At 43.8% G+C, this 23,899-nt stretch overlaps 1 protein-coding gene across 1 annotated transcript; it reads left to right on the forward strand.

Moving 5' to 3' along the window:
• The first annotated feature begins 11,754 nt into the window (after window positions 1-11,754).
• On the forward strand, window positions 11,755-22,470 carry LOC127651430 (fascin-like). Its single transcript, XM_052137249.1, has 5 exons — window positions 11,755-12,676; window positions 16,415-16,571; window positions 17,836-17,957; window positions 18,450-18,620; window positions 20,851-22,470. Exons 1-5 carry the CDS (start codon window positions 11,848-11,850, stop codon window positions 21,054-21,056), a joined length of 1,485 nt encoding a protein of 494 aa, XP_051993209.1. The 5' UTR covers window positions 11,755-11,847; the 3' UTR covers window positions 21,057-22,470.
• The last annotated feature ends 1,429 nt before the right edge of the window (window positions 22,471-23,899 follow it).

Raw genomic sequence — 23,899 nt, forward strand, 5'->3', positions numbered from 1 at the left:
GTCCTTACAAGGGGGAGAGGAAAGCTGCTACTTGTCCCAAAAATAACCTATGCAAGTTCCTGCTTCCTTCATCATTTCCTTAGACTTCCATATTGTCAACTCTACAGAGGAAATGTATGGACATTTGTAACCATTCATTTTCTAAGCTTTTTATTACATTTACATTTACATTTACATTTATTCATTTGGCAGACGCTTTTATCCAAAGCGACTTACAAAAGAGGAAGAACATCAGCGAATCATCTTAGGGAGACAGTGGTACAAAAAGTGCCATATTACAAAGTTTCACTATCATCATAATAGTATACAAAACAGATTTAAGTGCAACAAGATTACCAATGTTATAAATGTTCTGTCAATGTTTTATATGTTTATATATTAATATAGTACATTGTTAGGTTTGGCAGAAGGAGGCAGACGAGGAGTGAGGATCTACGTGCAGTTCTTTAATGAAATGAGCAAAAAGGTGAACAGGATAATTAAAATAAAACAACACCAGGAACAAACAAAACAACCACGAGGGGAAAACACAACATAAACATGAAAAACCATCAACGGAGAGTACGGGCAGGATTTAAATACACAAACTACCATGACATGCACAAACAACGATCGACAGGGGAATGGAGAAACAGCAGGGTTTAAATACACAGACACAGGATGATCACAAAGGACATTCAGGTGTGAACAATGACAGAGTGCTGGCAGTGATGAGGGCCGGGAATTGTGGGAAGTGGAGTTTTTTTACAAAGACTAGTGAAGCACAGGGCAGACAACAAGGGAATCGTGACATAACCCCCCTCAAAGGAGCGGCTTCCAGACGCTCTAAAAAAAATAAATACCCAAAAACAAAAATCGTCCAAGGAGTGAGGGGGGCAGGCAGAAAAAAGAAGGGCACAAGAGGCAAACAGACAGTCCAAGGGAGCACAAGGGGTAAACAGACAGCCCAAGGGGGCACAAGCGGCAGACAGGCAGTCCAAGGGGGGCACAGAGGGCAAGAAGGCAGTCCGAGAGGCCACAGGGGGCAGACAGGAAGTCCAAGGGGGCACAGAGGGCAAGAAGGCAGTCCGAGGGGCCACAGGGGGCAGACGGGAAGTCCAAGGGGGCACAGAGGGCAAGAAGGCAGTCCAAGGGGCAGGGACAGGTTCAGGAGGCCTGGGAGGCGGCCACAGGACAGCCATGGGGAACTCCGAGGGCGGAGCCGAGGTAGGCGGAGCCATGGAAGTTTCTGGTAGCGGAGCCATGGAGGGCGGAGCCGTGGAAGACCCAGGTGGCAGAGCCATGGGTGGCTCAAGAGGTGGAACCATAGAAGGCTCTGGAGTCAGAGTCGTGGGAGGCTCAGGAGGCAGAGCTGAGGGAGGCTATGGAGACGGAGCTGAGGGAGGCTCAGGAGGCGGAGATGTGGGAGGCTCAGGAGGCGGAGCCAAGGAAGGCTCAGGAGGTGGAGCTGAGGGAGGCTCAGGAGGCGGAGCCGAGGGAGACTCAGGAGACGGAGCTGAGGGAGGCGGAACCATGGAAAGCTCTGGAGGCTCAGGAGGCGGAGCCGAGGAAGGCTCGGGTGGCGGAGCCGTGGAAGGCGAAGCTGTGGAAGGCTCGTGAGGCGGAGCCGAGGGAGGTGGAGCCGTAGGAGGCTCTAGAGGCGGAGGCCTGGAAGGCTCTGGAGGTGGGGCCGTAGGAGGCTCGGGAGGCGGAGCTAAGGAAGGCTCAGGAGGCGTAGCCGAGGGAGGTGGCGCCGTAGGAGGCTCTAGAGGCGGAGACCTGGAAGGCTCTGAAGGCAGAGCCAAGGGAGGTGGCGCCGTAGGAGGCTCTAGAGGCGGAGACCTGGAAGGCTCTGGAGGCGGAGCCGAGGGAGGTGGCTCCGTAGGAGGCTCTAGAGGCGGAGGACTGGAAGGCTCTGGAGGTGGAGCCGAGGGAGGTGGCGCCATAGGAGGTTCTAGAGGTGGAGCCCTAGAAGGCTCTGGAGGCTCTGGAGGCAGAGCCGTAGGAGGCTCGGAAGGTGGAGCCGTAGGAGGCTCGGGAAGCGGAGCCCTGGAAGGCTCTGGAGGCAGAGCCATACTGACGTACGAGGCTACAGGCACTGGCTCACTGACGTACGAGGCTACAGGCGCTGGCTCATTGACGTTCGAGGCTGAAGGCGCTGGCTCACTGACGTACGAGGCTACAGGCGCTGGCTCACTGACGTACGAGGCTACAGGCGCTGGCTCATTGACGGTCGAGGCTACTGGCGCTGGCTCAGGGATGGTCGAGGCTGCAGGTGCTGGCTCGCTGACGGTAGGGGCTGCAGGCGCTGGCTCGCTGACGGTAGGGGCTGCAGGCGCTGGCTCGCTGACCGTGGCAGGCGTAGGCGCTGGCTCGCTGACCGTGGATGTTCATCTCTCTACAATTTATTGCACTTGACTTTTTATCTAATTGTTTATAGGAGTGTGAGATTAAGCATGCGGAGCACCCTGCAAATAATAATAATTAATAATATTATTATTATTATTAATTATTTTTAGGTTTACTGAATCTTCCCTTGTTCAAATGACTCAAATCATGCATGTAACTAAACATCCAAACCTTATTTTCTGTTTGATTAACTGGTAACACTTTACAATAAGGTTCCATATGTTAACATTAGTTAATGTATTAGGTACCATGAACCAACAATTAACAACACATATCTCACAGCATTTATGAATCTTTGTTAATAAAAATTAAATTGTTCATTGTTAGTTCATGGTCCGTCAACAAATGTTAACAAATTCATCATTCGATTTTAAAAATGTATAAGTATATGTTGAAATTAATATTAACAAAGATTTATAAATGCTTAATAAGTATATTTAATTGTTAGTTCATGTTAACTAATGTTGTTAACTAATGTTAGTGAATGGAACCTTATTGTAAAGTGTTACCAATTAACTGATACTGGCAGGGGATTTCTAGTTCCAAGAATGCTTTGAATGGGACTTGATAGGGAGAGTAAATGTTAAAATGATGTGTTATGTAATGTGTCTGTGTAAGATGAATTTATACTTGTTAGTGTTTTATGTTTTTGTATGTTGAGATTTAGAAGAGTTTTTGTTTTGTTGGATTTTCAAGGTTACCATTATGGTAAATAGTGTAGCTTGTTCTTAGATGAGGACAGGAACATAGGGTACATGATAATAATTGTTCTCTTTAAAGGTAATTTCTGAGCTAACCACAGTTACCAAGTGTGAAATAGCTCAAGGACGGGACGGAAACAAACGTCAACTTAAGGGGTAAGTTTTTAATTCTTAAGTTTCTTTTTTATAACACATCAGAGACAGTCTTCCTTGGTTCTCTCTCTCATGCTCCGTCGCTCCTGCCCTTTTATGCCGCTCTCCTCACGTTACTGAAATTAGACACAGGTGTTAGTTATCATTTAGCTCAGGTGTGAGCGCCCTTACCGCTTTTCTCTCCCGGACAGGCGCTTGACCACGCCCCCGCTGCCACATACCCCCACCGCCCGACTCAGGCCGGGGCGTCATCCGGCCTGCCTACCACTCCCCCATTCCTGGAGAGGAAGTCAGCGGCAGCCATCTGCACCCCGGTCTGTGGACCACCTTGAACTTAAAAGGCTGGAGGGCCAGATACCAACGGGTGATCCGGGCGTTAGTGTCTTTCATGCGGTGGAGCCACTGCAGTGGGGCATGATCCGAGCAGAGGGTGAAGGCCCGCCCCAGCAGATAGTATCGGAGGGTGAGAACCGCCCACTTGATGGCCAGACACTCCTTCTCCACGGTGCTGTACTTAGTCTCCCTCAAGGAGAGCTTCCGGCTAATGTACAGCACCGGGCTCCTCTCCCTCCACCACCTGCGAGAGTACGGCCCCCAGCCCTCTGTCTGAAGCGTCCGTCTGCAAAACAAAAGGGAGAGAGAAGTCAGGTGCATGCAAAAGCGGCCCCCCACAAAGTGCAGCTTTAATGTCTGTAAACGCCTGTTGGCACTGCTCCGACCACTGGACCGGATCCGGAGCTCCCTTTTTAGTAAGGTCAGTCAGCGGGCTGGTGACATCCGAATAATTAGGAACAAACCGTCTATAATAGCCAGCCAGCCCCAGGAACTGCCTCACCCCCTTTTTGGTCTTGGGTCTAGGGCAAGTCGCAATCGCCGCGGTCTTGTCAATTTGGGGTCGCACCTGGCCATGACCCAAGTGGAACCCCAGATACCGTACCTCCACACGCCCAACCGCGCACTTTTTCGGGTTTGCCGTGAGCCCCGCCCGTCTCAGCGATCTCAGGACGGCCCTCAGATGTTGCAGGTGCCGCTGCCAATCATTGCTATAAATGATGATATCATCTAGATACGCAGCGGCGTAAGCAGTATGCGGTCTGAGGATCCTATCCATGAGGCGCTGAAACGTGGCTGGTGCCCCGAACAAACCGAAAGGAAGCGTCACGAATTGGTGTAATCCGAACGGCGTGGTGAAGGCCGTTTTTCACGGGATATTGGTGTCAAGGGGATCTGCCAATAACCCTTCGTTAGATCCAAGGTCGAATAAAACCGAGCAGAACCTAACCGATCGAGCAGTTCATCAACACGGGGCATTGGGTACGCGTCAAATTTAGACACCGCATTGACTTTTCTATAATCCACACAGAAACGGACAGACCCGTCGCTCTTGGGAACAAGGACGACCGGACTGGACCAATCGCTGTGAGATTCTTCTATTACTCCCATGTCCAGCATCGCGTCCAATTCTTCCGAACTATTTTTTTTATGTTCGGGCAAGCGATAAGGGCGGCAACGTACCACTACGCCCGGTTCGGTCTCGATGTGGTGTTGTATGAGGTCTGTACGGCCCGGTAGAGGAGAGAACACGTCCGCAAACTCCTTTTGCAGTTCGGAAACCTCTGCGAGTTGGCGTGGTGAGAGGTGGTCTCCACACAGAACCGGGTGTTAGGATCGCAGGCTTTGTTTACCTCCGGTCCGAGCTCCGCCTTCTCCGGAACTACCGTTGCCAACGTCACAGAGGCCGCCTCTTCCCTCCACAATTTCAGGAGGTTGAGGTGATATATTTGACGTGCGCCCCTCTATCGGTACGTTTGACTTCATAATCGAGGTCCCCTACTCGTCGTGTGACCTCAAACGGTCCTTGCCACTTGGCGAGTAATTTTGAGCTTGATGTTGGGAGTAATACAAGCACTTTATCTCCCGGTGCAAATTCCCGTAGCTGAGCACCCCTGTCATACAGCCGGCGTTGGCGTTCTTGAGCCTGGAGCAAATTCTCCTGTGTTAATTGCCCCAGCGTGTGGAGTTTTGCTCGAAGATCAAGAACGTATTGAATTTCATTTTTGGCACTAGAAGGTCCCTCCTCCCAAGTTTCACGGATGACGTCGAGGACCCCGCGTGGGCGTCGTCCGTACAGTAGCTCAAATGGGGAAAACCCTGTGGAGGGTTGCGGAACCTCTCGTACTGCGAACAACAGGGGGTCCAGCCACTTATCCCAATTCCTAGCGTCTTCGTGCACGAATTTACTGAATCATATTTTTGAGTGTTTTATTAAATCGTTCCACCAGTCCATCCGTCTGAGGGTGGTACACGCTAGTGCTGAATCGATTTAATGCCCAATAATTCGTAAAGTTCGCGAAGTGTTCGTGACATAAAAGTAGTGCCTTGGTCGGTGAGGATTTCCTTCGGAACCCCCACCCGGGAGATTATCTTGAAGAGTGCCCCTGCAACACTGCGTGCTGAGATGTTGCTCAGAGGCACTGCTTCCGGATACCGCGTTGCGTAATCCACCAGGACTAACACAAAGCGATGTCCGCGTGACGTCCGTTCTAATGGCCCGACGAGGTCCATTCCAATTCTCTCGAAGGGAACCTCGATCAATGGAAGGGGGCGCAAAGGCGCTTTTGGGGTGGCCGGTGGGTTTACCAGCTGACATTCGCGGCACGCCGCACACCACCTGCGGCCAATAGAAATGGGCTATTAGATGGAAAAGTGTTTTCCGTTCCCCCAGGTGACCGACCATAGGATTATAGTGAGCCGCCTGGAAAACCATTTCCCGGCGGCTCCGTGGAATCAACAATTGTGTCACCTCCTCCTTTGTTTGAGCGTCCTGCGTCACTCTATACAACCGATCTTTAATAACTGAAAAATACGGATATGAAACGGCGACACCCGGCCGGAGTTGTTGACCATCGATTACTCTCACTTGGTCAAAGGCGTGCTTAAGGGTTTCATCCCGCGACTGCTCCAAGGGAAAATCCCCCTCAAGGAACTCCCTGAGAGGAGGGGTGTCCCCCTCACCCCTTCCCTCGTCACCTGGAGCAGCCGAGGATGGCCCCGGCTCCGCCTCCCCCGCCAAAGCATCGCACATCACACATCTCTTTACTTTCATGCAGGACCCATCCGCACAGACTCCCTCTAATACATTTCTAAAATTTGGCCAATCAGTACCCAAGATTAGCGGATGGGTGAGGCGGGAACTAACCGCTGCCTCCACACTATGCTTTTCTCCCCGAATTTAATTGCCAGAGTCACCATGGGATACTTGTGAATATCCCCATGCACACACCTCACCCTCACCCGTTTAGCTGTGCCCAAAGCCCCGGGTTGAACCAAGCGTTGGTGGATGGTGGTCTGATTACAGCCGGTATCCATCAAAGCTTGGTATGTACCCCCCTGGATCCTTACCGGGATCCGGTACGCTCCAGCCCGACCGGGGGCAGCCTGTGGGACATCGGAGACCCGCACCACCGTCCCCACCTCCATCAGCGGACACTGATCCCGGAAGTGGTCCGGGTCCCCGCACCTCCAGCAGACCGGCCCAGGCGCCACGGCCGCACCCGTGCTGGCGGGCGCCACCACCTGAGGAGGAGAGCGACTGAAAGACGGGGAAGGGTTGGGCGGGTTCTCCCACGACTGGGAAGCTGGTCGACTGTATCCTCCACGCCTGCGGGGGGCAGGAACGGGTCCTGGGGAGAGAGCAGAGCGAGAGGGAACAGGGGGGGGGGAAAAACAGGGGAAGACACAGGGGAAGGGGAGAGAGAGAGAGAGGGGGAGGGCTCATCTGCCCTCGGGATCGCCGCCAGGCGGTCCTCCGCAAGCTGCACAGCTGCCTCCAGCGACGCCGGGCGGTGGCACTGGACCCATTCCGCCGTTCTCCTGGGCAGTCTTTGCGTAAATTGCTCCAGTACCACCTGATCGATAACTCCCTCGACGTCGCGGTCCCCCGCGAGCAGCCACCGCCGACAAGCGTCCCGGAGCCGTTGAACAAACGCAAACGGGCGGTCGGATTTTTCCAGCTTCATGCTCCGGAAGAGCTGGCGATTCTCTTCCGGGCTCCGACCAACCCGCTGCAGAATGGCCCTCTTCAGGTCAGAATAAGCCAGGAGGCTCGTCGCTGGCAGTTGTTGTGCCACGAGCTGTGCTTCCCCGGACAGGAGAGGAATTAGCCGGGCTGCCCATTGTTCAGGCGGCCAGCCCCAGATTTCAGCCGTCCTCTCAAAGAGGTCGAGGAAGGCCTCAGGATCATCTGCCACCCCCATCTTCTGTAACATGGGCGGGGGCAGCGTAGCGTGGGTGTCCGGGGTCGCGGCTGGGGCTGACGCAGCCTCCTGGCTGAGGAGGCTCCGGATAGCGAGTCGGTCCTCTGCCTGCATGACCTCGAAGAACCGCCGATCTTGATCCTGCCGGAGCTCAAGCAGGGTTTGTTGGTGGCCCTGATGGAGATTAGCGAGGGACTGGAGGATTTCCGCCAGCTGGGAGGACTCTATGGGGCGACTTGGTTCCATTACGTAACCAAAAAAAAAATAAAAAAAAAATAGTCCCGGGTTTCGGCACCACTGTGAAATAGCTCAAGGACGGGACGGAAACAAACGTCAACTTAAGGGATAAGTTTTTAATTCTTAAGTTTCTTTTTTATAACACATCAGAGACAGTCTTCCTTGGTCCTCTCTCTCATGCTCCGTCGCTCCTGCCCTTTTATGCCGCTCTCCTCACGTTACTGAAATTAGACACAGGTGTTAGTTATCATTTAGCTCAGGTGTGAGCGCCCTTACCGCTTTTCTCTCCCGGACGGGCGCTTGACCACGCCCCCGCTGCCACACCAAGTTGTACTCTGTAGTGCTTCACATCATCATGCATTTAGCATGCTAACAATCAATGTCACAATAGCTACTATTTAAGAAATAAGATTTGAGTTACTTTAAAATTTTAAATTTTGTTGGGTTTACGTAATTCAATTAGGTCCTCTTTTCAAAAAGTATTTGAGTTGAGATTTCAAACATGGAACCACTGTCTATGACTGAATCAAGTTTAGCCAATGAGATATTTTTTTTGAGTGTGGAGACCAAGACAATTCCAAATTCCATTATTCCAAATAACTAAAATCAAAGTATAAATAACAATGTAAGGGTCAGGAACTAAAAACAAACTGTTTTAATTTTGCTTCATTCTGAGCAGAAACAGTATTTTTCTATTCTGGGTCTGACGTTCCGCAGCCTCCTTTTTAAATGGTAACCAGTATGAACAAAATAAAAAAACATACACTTAGGTTGAAGTCATTAAAATTCATTTTTTTAACCACTCCATAGATTTCATATTAGCAAACTATAGTTTTGGCAAGTTGTTAAGGACATCTACAGTATTTTGTGCATGACATAATTTTTTTTTCCAACAATTGTTTACAGACAGATTGTTTCACTTTTAATTGACTATATCACAATTCCAGTGGGTCAGAAGTTTACATACACTAAGTTAACTGTGCCTTTAAGCAGCTTGGAAAATTCCAGAAAATTATATCAAGCCTTTAGGCAATTAGGCAATTTGCTTCTGATAGGCTAATTGGTGTCAATTGGAGGTGTACCAGTGGATGTACAGTATTTTAAGGCCTATGTTCAAACTCAGAGCATAATGGGAAAATCAAAAGAAATCAGCCAAGACCTCAGGAAAAAAATTGTGGACCTCCACAACTCTGGTTCATCCTTGGGAGCAATTTCCAAATGCCTGAAGGTACCACGTTCATCTGTACAAACAATAGTACACAAGTATAAACACCATGGGACCAAACAGCCATCATATTGCTCAGGAAGGAGATGCATTTTGTCTCCTAGAGATTAATGTAATTTGGTGCAAAAAGTGCAAATCAATCCCAGAACAACAGCAAAGGACCTTGTGAAGATACTGGAGGAAACAGGTAGACAAGTATCTATATCCACAGTAAAACAAGTCCTTTATCAACACAACCTGAAAAGCTGCTCAGCAAAGAAAGAAGCTACTGCTCCAAAACCAAAAAAAGCCAGACTGCAGTTTACAAGTGCACATGGGGACAAAGATCTTACTTTTTGGAGATATGTTCTCTGGTCTGATGAAACAAAAATTTTACTGTTTGGCCATAATGACCATCGTTAAGTTATGTTACACCATCTCAACCGTGAAGCATGGGGGTGCATTGCTGCAGGAGGGACTGGTGCACTTCACAAAATACATGGCATCATTATTTACATAATTTACAAACATATTGTCACGGTTCCTATCACTTTGTCAGTCTGGGTTTTGGTCTGACAGGACAGTGGCATTATCCGCCCATGTCTGTCTTTGTGTGAGCACGCCTCTGTTTTATTACTTGCAACGCACTCTTCTGTCTGTTGTGTTTCATGTCTGAAGTGTTGTGTCTGGGTCATGACTTCCTGTCTAGTTTGGTTCCGGTCTGTGTTGGAACCCTGACATCCATACTCTTTTTCTGTCTGTTATTGACATGGGTGCAATGCACTTGTGTCATCTGGCTGCACGCACCGCATCAATAACTTATGTCTGTCTTTGTGACTGTCTCTCGTGGCCACGACAGCCTGGGTCTTGTTGTGCTGAGGTTTGGTCACTTCGTCTTCAGTATCAGGTGCATGTGGCCGAACTCTCATTTGTAAACAAATGATAATAATAATATATTATGATAGTAATATATAGTAATATATCTAAATCTTGCACCTTTTGTCACGGATCCACGGGTCTCTCTCTCTCTTTCTCCCTCACTGCCGTCACAGTGCTCACTCAAATCAGAGTCACAGTAGAGTCACATGAGGTAACCTCCTCGTGGTCGCAGTTAGTGGTTCTCGCTCTCAATGGGGCGTGTGGTAAGTTGTGCGTGGATCTCGAAGAATAGAATGAGCCTCCATGTGCTGTGAGTCTCCGCTGTGTCATGCACAGCGAGCCACGTGATAACATGCGTGGATTGACTATCTTTTCTGCTCATGCCTGACAAGCAGTTTTTGGGGTGAATATATATCACTTGGGAAGGCACTGAATTTTGAAACTATCCTGATTGAAAATGAAATCAATGGAATCGACTCCAACGGCTGGAGTTGGAAATTGGAGTCGACTCCAAAAACTCGAAATTGAACACCCCTACTCGAATGCACAAAATGATGCACATTTTACAAAATGCACCTTTTACAAAGCAAACAGCCGAAAAGAATGCATTACCCTCATGCAGTCACGTCACCATGTCCATCTTACTATTTATACATATTTGTGAAGTTCCCATACTGTAGTATTTATTTATATTTGAGATATAACAGGCAGATTTAATGTTTTCACGAAGGACATTAAATGTGTGGTTTGAACATTTTCTGACATTACTGGTGTATGATGTTCATTTTAAGTTAGACATGTAATGCTGCCTCTCTCCCAAGTCTAATTCATGGGTCTGATCTGGCCCAGTTGTGTTGAGTCAAAAGTGTCAAAACGCTGTAACTCAAAACATGTGAGGCGGACACCGGCTGCTGGGATCACTGGGCCCCATCATAACTGCCGATTCTGAGCATGAACAACAGGAGCTGCTATGCTAGCTGAGTTCAATGATTACTAGTGTAACAATACATCAATCTGGATCGATGGATCGATCCAATGTTATTGATACAATGCATAAATGTCGATATAGAATTTTTTTTAAAGATGTACCTTTATTTTAATACTCTCATGTCAGCTATGTCCGTACGCATTTCCGTCAGGCGATGAAGCAACCTTATTACCTTCATTTGACTATATGAGCACTAAATATGCTTTTCATGTGGGACACGGATTTGAGTGGAGTCTTTGAAATAATTTTTCATTACAAGTGTGGAAGTTGTAGACAAGAAAACCATGGATAGCACGGATAGTTGGAAACAAGTCATGGGTATGTAAGTATTTTGAATGGGACTAAACTGACAAATTAGCTGTCATCAAACGAGTGTTGATCACTTACTGTGACTTTATTTTTTATATTATTTATCTGTATACATTTTTTCAACATCTGAAGTACCATATTTTGTTGCGGATGTCCCAGTGTGTATACAGAGAGCTGAATAAATTAATAAAATTATATTTTGGTTGCGTTTGAGGGCCAATAATAATAATAATTATAATTATAATTATTGATTGATAGGCAAATAATATCGGAATATCGATTGCAGGCCCCTGAATCGAATCATATCGCAGCAGACTTTGAAGTATCGACAAATATCGGATGATCAGGCCAAGAGAATCGATTCAAGATCGTATCGTGATGAAACGTCCAATTTACACCCCTTATCAATTTTTTGGGATGCTCCCTGGGTTCCCATAGCAACAGCCGCGAGGCTGACATGAGAAGATAACGGGATCCATCTCTTCATTTTACTTGGCTAAATCATTAAGACATTAAAAAAGTTTACACATAAACCTTTCAGCATCAATAGCAAGATTCTGCACCTCTCTCTCTCTCTCTCTCTCTCTCTCTCTCTCTTGCTCGCTCGCTCTCTCACTCTCTCGCTCTCTCTCTGGCGCGCCATGCTGTATCACTTGTCACAGTCACACCCACTCAGAACCGCTGGTCACCGATTAAATTCTCACCGAACCGTAACACCCAAACAGATCTACAATGTCTTCTGAAGGATTAGGCGAGACTTTGGTGATTCGGTTCGGCCTTATAAACGCGTATAACAAATATCTCACAGCTGAGACGTTTGGCTTTAAAATCAACGCCTCTGCGACCTCCATGAAGAAAAAGCAAGTGTGGACCCTTGAGCAGTCTGGAGATCACGGAGACTCCAATGCAGTGTTTATCAAAAGCCACATGGGCAGATACCTCGCAACGGACAAGGATGGCAACGTGACCGCGGACAGCGAGCAACCCGGCCCGGATTGTCGATTCCTAGTGATCGCACATGATGACGGCCAGTGGTCCCTGCAGTCCGAGCCAAACGCACGCTACCTGGGCGGCACCGAGGACCGGATTGTGTGCTTTGCGCAAAGCATCTCTCCTGCAGAGAAATGGAACGTGCATCTGGCGGTCCATCCTCAGGTGAACGTATACAGTATCGCGCGAAAGCGGTACGCTCACCTTCGCGCAGAGAGGAACGAGCTCGCCGTGGACCGTGACGTGCCGTGGGGTGTGGACTCGCTGCTCACTCTCGTGTACCTGGATCACCGGTATCATCTACAGACGGCTGACAACCGCTTCCTCACCTGCAGCGGCACCCTGGTAACCAAACCCGACACCGACACCGGCTTCACGCTGGAGTTTCGGGCGGGCAAGGTCGCTTTTCGGGATGCCACGGGCAAGTACATCGCTCCCACGGGTCCCACAGGGACCATGAAATCCGGCAAGAGCGCGCGCGTCGGCAAAGATGAGTTTTTTGTCCTCGTGCAAAGTCACGGGCAAGTGGTGCTCACTGCCAGCAACGAAAGAAACGTTTCCACGCGCCAGGGTATGAACGAATTTTAACCATGATATTTTATGGTTAACATGATGACTACTTTTAGTTAAATATATACATAAATACTTAAAATGTATTCATTTATATATATTAATGTAATTAATAATAATAGAATACTTGTTCTTTGTCTAAGATTTCAGATATGGACCATATTTAGGCGAATATACATTAATGGTAAAGCAACTAAAATTGCGTATTTACTTTATGTGAATAGGTGTGCTTGCATGCTCTAAAGCATAATTTGAATCTTAAAGGAATAGTTGAGGGGCAGAGCCAGGAGTTTTCCAAAAGCGTGGCCAGGCAGGGGCTGGGGATGGGGTGGGTGGGGGAGAGATTTGGGGACCTTGGTGTGCGCACATTTAAGTTTATACATTTGCACAGAGATGATTTCACCTCTAAAGAAGTCAATTGTGCCAAAAAATGACTAAAACAGCAATATCGAGTGGGGTGGCCAGGCTTCGGTTCGGTCCATGGTGGCCACGGCAACCCCCTAGCTCCGCCACTGAATAGTTCACCCAAAAATCACAATTCTCGCATAATTTACTCATAATCAGATTTTTAGAAGAATATTTCAGCTCTGCAGGTCCTCACAATGCAAGTTAATGGGTACCAAAATTTTGAAGCCCCAAAAGCACATATAGGCAACACAAAATATATCCATAGGACTCCAGTGGTTACATTCATGTCATCAGAAGCAATATGATAGGTGTGTGTGAGAAACAGATGAATATTTAAGAAAAAAAATTTCACTTTGTTTTGTTCGTTTATACTGTATTGCCACCTGGGCAGGGAGGAGAATTTTAAGTAAAAAATTACTTAAATATTGACCTGTTTCGAACCCAACACTATCATATCGCTTCTGAAGATACAGATTTAACCACTGAAGTTTTACAGATTTCTTTTATGCTGCCTTTATGTGCTTTTTTGAGCTTCAACGTTTTGGAACCCATTGACTTGCATTGTATGGACCTACAGAGCTGAGATATTCTTCTAAAAATAATAGTTTGTGTTCAGCAGAAAAATAAATTCTGGAATGTCATGAGGGTGAGAAAATGATGAGAGAATTTAAATACTTTTGATGCATAATTTATGGTGACACTTTATAATAATGTTGCATTTGTTAACATTAGTTAACTACATTAGTTAACTACATTAGTTAACATAATCTAGCGATGAACAATACTTGTACAGCACTTACTAATCTTGGTTAATGCTAATTTCAACATATACTAATACATTTTAAATATTTTACTCAATTTGAAAAATGATTAAAAGTTAACGAATGCATTATGAACTAACAATGCTTGCATTAGCCATTAGCTAACATTAGCCAAGACAATCTACCAATACTGTAAAAAATATGTTCATTGTTAGTTCATGATACTTAATGCATTTACTATTGCAACAAATAGAACCTCTATATTACTACATTTATTTTAAAGCTATCTTTTCTCCATCAGAAAGCTTCTATTCCTCTTCACTTTGCTCTTCTCTCATTTTCATATCTCCATCTGCTCTCTTTCCTTTTCTCTCTTCACATCTTGTGTGTTATGTATACCCTGTCTTGTTTCACTGTTGCCCTTTTGTTTGCCATTTTTGTCACTTTTGCATTTCTTAGTTTTCACTTTAGTCCCTTATGTAACTCCATAGTCTCTTTGTTAGCGTTCGTGTTTTCTGTCATTGTTTTCACCTGTCCTCATTAGTTTGCCTTTTGCTTCTGTTAATCACCTTGTTATCTTGTTTGAGTTCTGTTTGTTCATTGGCCCCTTTTTCCCATGTTTATGTATTTATACCCTGTTTCTTTGTTCAGTCCTTGTCTATCGTTGTTTGATGTTAGCCTGGTGTGTGTTTCCTTCCCGAGTTCTCTGTTTGGTTACATCTTGTTTAGTTAACAGTTTTTATGTTTTATTTCCCCATTGTGGGTTGTTCCTTTGTGTTTACCTGTTTGTTTATTAAATAAAGTTTAAACTGCGTTTGGATCCGCATCTCCTCGTCTGCCTCGTTGCTCAAGCGTTACAGAACGATAGACCACAAACAATGGATCCAGCAGTTCAGCGAGCTAACTACAATCTGCTCTGCTTAAGGCAAGAAGATGGCCCTATAGAAGACCACATCCACGACTTCCTGAACCTGGCGAGTATCTCAGACTTCCTGGACTCAGCCTTGGTGGTCTTCTTTAGGGGCAATTTGAACACGGAGCTGAGGGAGCGGTTGCCACAGGCAATGCACGGCGGGACGCTCTGCGACTTCCTGGAGGCGACCCTACTAGTTTGCGGCTCACAGCTCACCGTGGGCGTCGTTGAGGAGGACCCTACCTCTCCACCCACGGTGGTGACTCTCCAGTCGTCCCTAGCGCTCCCAATCAAACCAGCCCCTTCTGTCAGCGAACAACCCCCCACGCCAATGGCTTCCCTTGAACCTGCACGGCCAACTTCGTCAACCCGGAGGAGGAGGAGAAGACAGGCTTCCGGCCCACGCCTGCCCCGGTCTGCGAGCCAGCGGCCACGCCTGTCACAGTGAGCGAGCCAGCGGCCACGCCTGTCACAGTGAGCGAGCCTGAGCCCTCGTCAACCACGGTCAGCGAGCCTAAGCCCTTGCCAGCCACGGCCAGCGAGCCTGAAGCCACGCTGACCAGGAACAGCATCCCAGCTTCGCCAGTCCCATCAGCCCGGAGGAAGAGGAGAAGGGGAGAGGTCTCTGCACTCCAGCCTCCGCCTGCCGCAGCCCCATGCCCTAAACCCCCCTTGGCTCTGCCCTCAGCGCCCGGCGAACCCAAGCCGGCAAATACCACGGTAACCCAGCCAGCGCCTGTAGCCTCAGATGTCCCTGAGCCAGCGCCTGTAGCCTCAGATGTCCCTGAGCCAGCGCCTGTAGCCTCAGATGTCCCTGAGCCAGCGCCTGTAGCCTCAGATGTCCCTGAGCCAGCGCCTGTAGCCTCAGATGTCCCTGAGCCAGCGCCTGTAGCCAGGACCGTCCAAGAGCCAGCGCCAGTGGTCATGCCCGTCCTAGAGCCAGCGCCTCTCGAGTCTTCCAGGGCTCCTCCTCCCGAGCTTTCCAGAGCTCCGCTTTCCAGAGCTCCGCCTCCTGGGCTTTCCAGAGCCCTGCCTTCCAAGCTTCCTGAGCTTTCCAGAGCTCCGCCTCCCGAGCTTTCCAGAGCTCCGCCCTCCGAGCTTCCGAACTCCATAGTCTCTTTGTTAGCGTTCGTGTTTTCTGTCATTGTTTTCACCTGTCCTCATTAGTTTGCCTTTTGCTTCTGTTAATCACCTTGTTATCTTGTTTGAGTTCTGTTTGTTCATTGGCCCCTTTTTCCCATGTTTATGTATTTTATACCCTGTTTCTTTGTTCAGTCCTTGTCTATCATTGTTTGATGTTAGCCTGGTGTGTGTTTCCTTCCCGAGTTCTCTGTTTGATTACATCGTGTTTAGTTAACAGTTTTTGTTTTATTTCCCCATTGTGGGTTGTTCCTTTGTGTTTACCTGTTTGTTTATTAAATAAAGTTTAAACTGCGTTTGGATCCGCATCTCCTCGTTGCTCAAGCATTACATTGTGCTTCCTATATCCTGCTCCTTTTCTTTGCCTGTTCCCTTGTTTTTACAGCTCTAGATTTATGAAAAACAGAACCATTATGTAAGTGTGGAGGAGAGTATTTGTTATAACTGCCACATTGATTAACTTCACTGTCACAGTCGGTCAGCACAAACACATTCTGATTGAATGTTGTATTTTTAGGGGTGGATTTATCAGCCAATCAGGATGAGGAATCAGATCAGGAGGTGTTTCAGATGGAGATGGATAGAGAGACAAAGCGCTGTGCTTTCCGATCATGCAATGGAAAGTACTGGAGCCTCACCCCCAGTGGAGCGGTCCAGTGCACTGCCTCCACCATGTAAGAACAATTAACTAAGTGTAACAAAGGTTACACAGATAGGACATGATTTAGCACAGGGCATGGAAGTGGATAAGCCTGTATGTATCTGAAAGACATGCTGACAAAGCAGATAGTGGGGAGATTGATGGGGAGTTAGACTTATTAAAAGGTCAAAAGATGCATTAATTTTTACACTTATAAAATTGCTTATCTGCAATTGTTATCGTAAGGAGCTATTTCTACTTAATCTAATCTTTAAAATTTGTTTTGTTGGTGACTCTTAATGTAGTCAGGTTGATTCAGCCATGTCAATTCATATTTTTTACTTGATTCAGATAACATAGTCAAGACTCAAGAGACGTTGTTGTTTTTGGAAAATACTAATCCTGAAAAAAGGATATTTGCTGCTTGTTTAATTTACATAATTAAAATAAACCAAAGCAAACTAAATTTACAAAATTGTCACAACTTGATTTCATTACATTCTATCCATTTAAATTTTTAAAATGGAAGTATACTTAATCCATTCGAGTTGGGACAACGTGAATACTATTTGTGATGTTAATGTAACATTGATCACCTTTCAAGTGATTATTAATATGAGTTCTGCTTAGCTCTATAAAACAAATACTAAATTGACTGTGCAACAGTTTCATTGTCCATACACTTGTTCAGCTGACATACACTAATGATTAATCAAATATCGTAAATTATTTTGCACCAACATAAGACCGTTTATTTCATAAATCTTAGTCAATTGAGTTGAACAAACCCAAAGATTTCAGTTAAAGCTACTAAAGGGCATTCATTTTATCTAATCCAACTAAATTATGTTGGATCCAAAAACATTAAATTGCCTGTTAATACATTTTACAATGAATTAAGTACGGGTAACTACTTCACTTTTGAGTAACAGTTATTTGATTTATTTTTGGATAAACATTAAACACTGAATATGTCGGATCTGTGATACCAAATCATAAGAAAAAAAACATTAATGTGGTAACATATAAATTAACTGGTTTTAGTCAGATTATAAAAATTATAATCTGGCTAAATCAACCTGACAAATTAGGCTACACCAACAAAAATCAATCTGGATAATGGATTAGATCATCTAGAAATAGATATTTAAGATTACAGTGGTAGGTTATTAATTTTACTGTATATAAAACATGTCACATTGAAACTGATCATGCTAACTGCTTACTCATTTACTAAGTGGTTAGTAAATATGTAAGAAATTGCTGTTTTAAAACTTGGTTTTGACTGTTTATTCCAGGTCACCCAGTTGTTTCTTCGATCTTGAGTGGAAAGGGTCAAAAGTTGCATTGAAAGCCAGTAATGATAAATACCTGGCAGCCAAGAAGAACGGCCAACTGGCGGCTGCTGTGGACTCTGCAGGTTTGTGTTTGTATCTGTTCTGAACTCCACTATTTATATACATTTATAACATTTTTATCATACTAATCTAAAGTGAATAACTTAAGACACTGCATTTAGATTTCCATTATAGGGGTGCTTCCTCAAGGTATACTGTAGAGCTGCACTTAAACTGCCATAGGTTGAACCAACAAAATAGTCCTACCCCGAACTCAAAATCAACCTTTAAATAGTTTGCTTATTGTTGTCTTTACATATTAAAAGAATAGGAGAAATTATTTCAGCATCAAAAATTACACAAAAATTTCCCTCAGATTTGATAATTTAGTCACCCTCGTATCATTTCAATGCTGTATTCTGTTCTTCAGTCAAAAGAAGACTGTCCGGCTCCCATTTTGTGAACAACAAAAGTGCATTTTCATGGAGTGAAAGGATGGGGCTTCCATTGCATGGAAACTAGCAGCTAGGTTAACAGCTTTTGTATGCTCTGTGTGGTGTTGTTGTGTTTTATAGGTGAGCAGGAGGAGTTTGTGTTGAAGCTCATCAACAGGCCACTGATAGTGTTGCGTGGGGAACACGGCTTTATTGGTTGCCGCAAACAAGGAACTGGGACCCTTGATTCCAACCGCTCATCCTATGATGTCTTCCAATTAGAGTACAACAACAATGCTTACTGCCTCAAAGGTGTGTTATTCTATAAATACGTCTGTAGCTGTCTGTTATTCAGTATACTCATAGGTGGTTGGACGCTGAAACAAACAATCCATCAGGATAGAGTGCAACAGTGCCAGCCCACTTTTACAACCGTCTTGGTGCTAGAAATATTTTTCCCATTCATTTTTTCCATAGGAATTTTCATAACACACTTCATAACAGAGTTCTAAGCAATGAACCAAAGCAACTAGCTCTGAGATGAATCACAACATTGCAAATTGTGATTTGAAGAAAAAAAGTTAATGAAAATTTGACACCACTACCACTCTTGGAGTCACAAGTTCATTTCAAGGGTGGACTAAATGACTCCAGCAAGGTTTCCTAAGCAACTAAATTGGCCCAGTTGCAAAGGAGGTTAGAGTCACATGGGGCAACCTCCTCGTGGTCACGATGAGTGGTTCTCGCTCTCAATGGGGCGCATGGTAATTTGTGTGTGGATCGCGGAGAATAGCATGAGCCTCCCATGCTGTGAGCCTCTGTGGTGTCATGCACAACAAGCCATGTGATAAGATGTGTGGATTGACTGTCTCAGAAACGGAGGCAAATGAGACTTGTCCTCCATCACCCGGATTGAGTTGAGTAACCGCGCCAACACTAGGACCTACTAAGTAGTGGGAATTGGGCATTCCAAATTGGGAGAAAAAAACGGTAATGACTTCAATGAGGGAATGAACTACAATCCCATGAAGCCCTTCAAATGACGTTATTGACGTAATTGCATTAAAAGCAATGGAAAAATATAAACCGGTTGATTTAAAGTTGCTGATTTTAAGTATAGAAACAACATATGAATTTTCTTTTGCAAAATTCTTACATATATGCAAATATATTAATATTTTGAGAGTGTAGGGAAACCAAATTAATCGCATCATTGACAGTGCATCATGGAAGTGAAAGGTTGCTGTAGAGCTCTTTTGGCATGCTTTGATGACTAATTAATTCTCTGATTGGTAGATTGCTTCCCTTCTGGATCAAAGGTAGTGTAGTTCTTCACCAGACATTCATTCCACTTTTGAAGGGATAGTTCACACAAAAATGAAAAAATAAAAATACATTTACTTGCCCTCATGCCATCCCAGATGTGTATGACTTTCTTTCTTCTGCTAAACACAAAAAAAGATTTTTAGAAGAATATCTCAGCTCTGTAGGTCCATACAAAGCAAGTGAATGGTGATCAAAACTTTGAAGCTCCAAAAATCATATAAAGACAACATAAAAGTAATCCACATGACTCCATATGGTCTTGTGAAGAAACTGGTCTTCTGAAGCTATCTAATCGATTTTGGGTGAGAACAGGAAAATCATTTGGATCACTTAAGAAGACATGGATTAAACCACTGGTGTCTTATGCCCAAAGTATACTTAGATTTTGACGTGAATGCTCAGCGTCTATGTACAGTCGTAGGAAACTTGTCAATGTATACACATGCGTTCTTGACATAAACATCTACTATTCATGTTGTTACCTTTGTCTCCTGTTGTTTACTTGCAATTACATCTTCTTCAAGTGCATTTTCATGACAATAATGGTTCAAATGTGAGTGTTGCCATCTTTTGGACCCACAAATTAGTGCACATAATTCCAGGCATATGCACATTCTGCACATTCACAGACAAATGGTTGAAAAATTGGGCTGCATGCATTCAGTGTTCGAGCACTCTGCTGATGAATAGAATTGCGTCACACATCCTGTACCCGAAAGCTTGCCAATCGCGTTTGACCGAAGTATAATTTGGGCTTTACAGATTACTTTTATACTGGCTTCATGTGCTTTTTTGAGCTTAAACAGTTTGGTCACCATTCACTTGCATTGTATGGACCTAAAGAACTGAGATGTTCTTCTAAAAAATCTTTGTGTTCTGCAGGCAGAAAGAAAGTCATACACATCTGGAATGGCATGAGTGTTAGTAAATTAGAGAATTACAATTTAACTATTCCTTTAAACACGATTACAAATTCAGATGAAACAATGCAGATTGATGGCTTCAGCTGAAGTATATATTATTGATTTACAACCCAAGTGCTCTCAATACAACTTTTTTATAGGTTTGAGTTATTGTTAAAAATCTATTCTCCTATGGAAAAAAGGAATGGGCTTTTTACTTCCGGAACCAGACTGCCACGATCCATATGTGGTAGTATGAAGACATAACCCACCTTCACCATTGTTTACTATTTCTCTTTTATTCCTCTTCTCAGATGCAGTGGGGAAGTATTGGACAGTGGAGGCAGATGGGTCTGTGGTTAGCAGTAGTGGTACACCTGTCTTTTTCCACTTTGAATTTTGTGATTATAATAAAGTGGCCATTAAAACAAAGGAGGGCAAGTATCTTAAGGGAGACCATGCTGGTGTGCTCAAAGCCAGTGGCCAGAGCATAACTGAAGCAACATTATGGGAATACTGAGAAAAAGTGGGACCCCCCTTAATAACACGAAAAAAACATGTGTTCTTTAAATCTATCCTTAAACATAAGCTCAAGGCATTCTCTTAATCATTAGCACAAGATAATAACACACATCACGCAACATACAAAAATTATTCATAATAATCTAATGGTAAAAACACAATAGAGCCAAGAGCGAGTGAAATGTTTTTTAAAGTGTTCTAGCCCCTTTAGTGTTAATTTCACCAGGAAACTGCGAAGAAACGTAGAATGCAGACCGTAAAAGTCAGTTTGCAAAGATTTACTGTAGTTATAGTAATGTTAATTCTATGAGAGGTTGCTTTTTTTCTGCCATGGAACACAAAATATGTTATGCAGAATATTAGCCTCAGTCTACATTTACTTTCATTGAATGGAAAGAAAAAAATGATGCAATAAAAGTGAATGTGAACATTCTGCCTAACAATTCATTTTGTGTTCTATATAAGAAAGAAAGTCATGGGTTTAGTTCATCGGGGTGAGGAAATGATGACAGAATAAATTTTTTTTGGGTGTACTATGCCTTTAAATAAGAGAAGTACAAATTTATGTCAAGGGCAGACAGGAAGTCTTTTTGAAAACTGGATTATAATCTGACAAACTTGAAATTCTACAGTGCATATGATGTGCTTGGCTCGTTTGTCTCAATGATTAGCATGAAAATATAACTATTGCATGAAAGGCTGTCACGAAATCATGCAAAGATTCACAAGAGTAGGCTTATGCAAAGTTTCTCTGATGCTTTTGTGATCTCATTTCTCTCATCGTAACAGCTGTTTCCAATAAATTCAGTATCTGTGTAGTATTACATAATGGTCAATTATTTGCTCATGCAAAATAGGCATACAGACATGTGTGTCATTTTTTTATCCTTTAGGCATAATGCTTATTCTTGACCATGATCCAAAAAGCATTTTTAGAGTGAACTGACTTCTGTAAAGAGGCCAGGTTTTTAATAGCACCACCTAGCACCAGCTCAGAAAATATCTGAGAAATATCCCTGCTCTCTTTGGAGAGGCTAAATTCCAAAGGAACAAAACTCACACAGACGCACAGAGTGAGTCAAAAGCAAATCAAGCATACTATTTATTTGTCAAATTGTTATATGTGGTGTTTGTGGCCATGCTTGGTTTCATGATTGTATCCTGCCAAAAATATATTGTTCCTACTAGATGAACAACATTGTATTACATTTTTTTTTTATGTAAATCAAGCTTGATGTTGATATTACGTTGACTTGCAGTTTTTCGGCTAAAGCTTTTCCATGTGAATGTGCTGAAGGGAAAAAATGAAGATGTGCTTGTGCCTTGCTCATTGAGATGAGATATCAGAAGTGTGAAAATACAGTTTTTGAAACTTTTTTTTATTTTGTTCTCATTATGTGCTGTTTGCAACTGGACATCAAGAGAAAATGAATAAAATAAAAGTTGTTGTAAAAGTAAGCATTTACTGTATATTGTGTGTTTTTTATTTTAGTTCTTTAAGTAAAATGACATTTACCTCAAATAAAGAAGATGGTTAATGTGTAGACCTTATAAATATGATTTTGCTTAACAAAAGTAACTCATTTTTAGTCTGAGCAAAATATTATAGAATTTTAAAATGTTATAACGTTTTTTTCTTTGAAGCTTCATCTGATTTGCTTAGCATTTTAACTTTTCTTCTTTGAATAGGTTTCAAAAGTGTTGAAACCAATTTTTTTCTTTTGTGGAACACTACATGAGATGTTAACTACAATCGCCATTAATTTAAATAGCATCTTTGGTTTTATTCAATAACTGAGACTAGCATTCTGCATAACATCTCTTCTTGTTTTACATACGGGTTTGGAATGACATGATGGTAAATGTGTGTATCCTGCATGTGTATACATATTGCTCCTGAGTTGAATAGAAATTAGGATTATGAACCTCAGTGATTTACCACTTAGTTAAACGCACTGATGTCAATGGATCACGTTCAAAACATAATGTAACTTGGTATTATGTTTTTGTTATTTTTTTTACATGTACAATAGTATTCTTTGAAGTACTTTGGTACATGCTATAGAATATGATTATGAAAATCACTCAGTAGTATGGTATAGGCCTTATATCAAATTACCATGATTTTGCCATCTAATACCATTACATTACAGTGGTACCACCACAGTTTACTTTTTATAAGGGAAACGTTGCCTTATAAACATATACAGTTTAGAGCAAAAATACATTACTAATAGTAAAGAACATTGAGGAATATCAGAACAGTGCTGCCGTCTAGTGGTTATAAACACACTTCATTTTCCTACGCAAGATAGCATTTACATGCATTTAGATAATCTACGCTGATTGAATTTTATTATTGTGATCAAATTATATAGTCAAACTTTACATGAAAAATAATTTACATAACACAGGACATAGTTTTGTTAAACAGATCAACATTTATGACCATATTTTTCTTGCAGCATACATTTATTCCATGCTCATGATGACAACTTAATATGACGTAATATAGTGGAGACGGCGCCAATTGTCACAGGAGAAAGTTTTATAAGGGGTACATGTCAGTAACTGAAAGGATTTGATCACATTTCACAAATGCTTGTTTTTTTTCTAGCAGTGGTTTTGTATTTTGGTTTCCAAACACATACTTAGAAACAAACTTAAAATAGAATAACATTTTGTTAATTATATAATTCTAAGAAAAATGCATCATCATCATCATCACCATATTTTTGTAACAGATAAACAAGTGTAAACAAGTGAACATATTAAAATCACACAGTGTAGGGTAAATCTGGTACTGATAACAAATTACATTACTTAATTTGTGTGGTTTGA

Source organism: Xyrauchen texanus, chromosome 11 (assembly GCF_025860055.1).
Source record: "Xyrauchen texanus isolate HMW12.3.18 chromosome 11, RBS_HiC_50CHRs, whole genome shotgun sequence".
Taxonomy (NCBI): Eukaryota; Metazoa; Chordata; class Actinopteri; order Cypriniformes; family Catostomidae; genus Xyrauchen; species Xyrauchen texanus.

What these genes read in the sequence shown, in the direction of transcription:
- LOC127651430 (XM_052137249.1), top strand. Translation starts at nt 11,848, where the DNA reads ATGTCTTCTGAAGGATTAGGCGAGACTTTGGTGATTCGGTTCGGCCTT. An exon ending in GGCTGCTGTGGACTCTGCAG is followed by an intron (nt 17,958 to 18,449) that starts GTTTGTGTTTGT and finishes TGTGTTTTATAG; the next exon opens with GTGAGCAGGAGGAGTTTGTG. An exon ending in CAATGCTTACTGCCTCAAAG is followed by an intron (nt 18,621 to 20,850) that starts GTGTGTTATTCT and finishes TCCTCTTCTCAG; the next exon opens with ATGCAGTGGGGAAGTATTGG.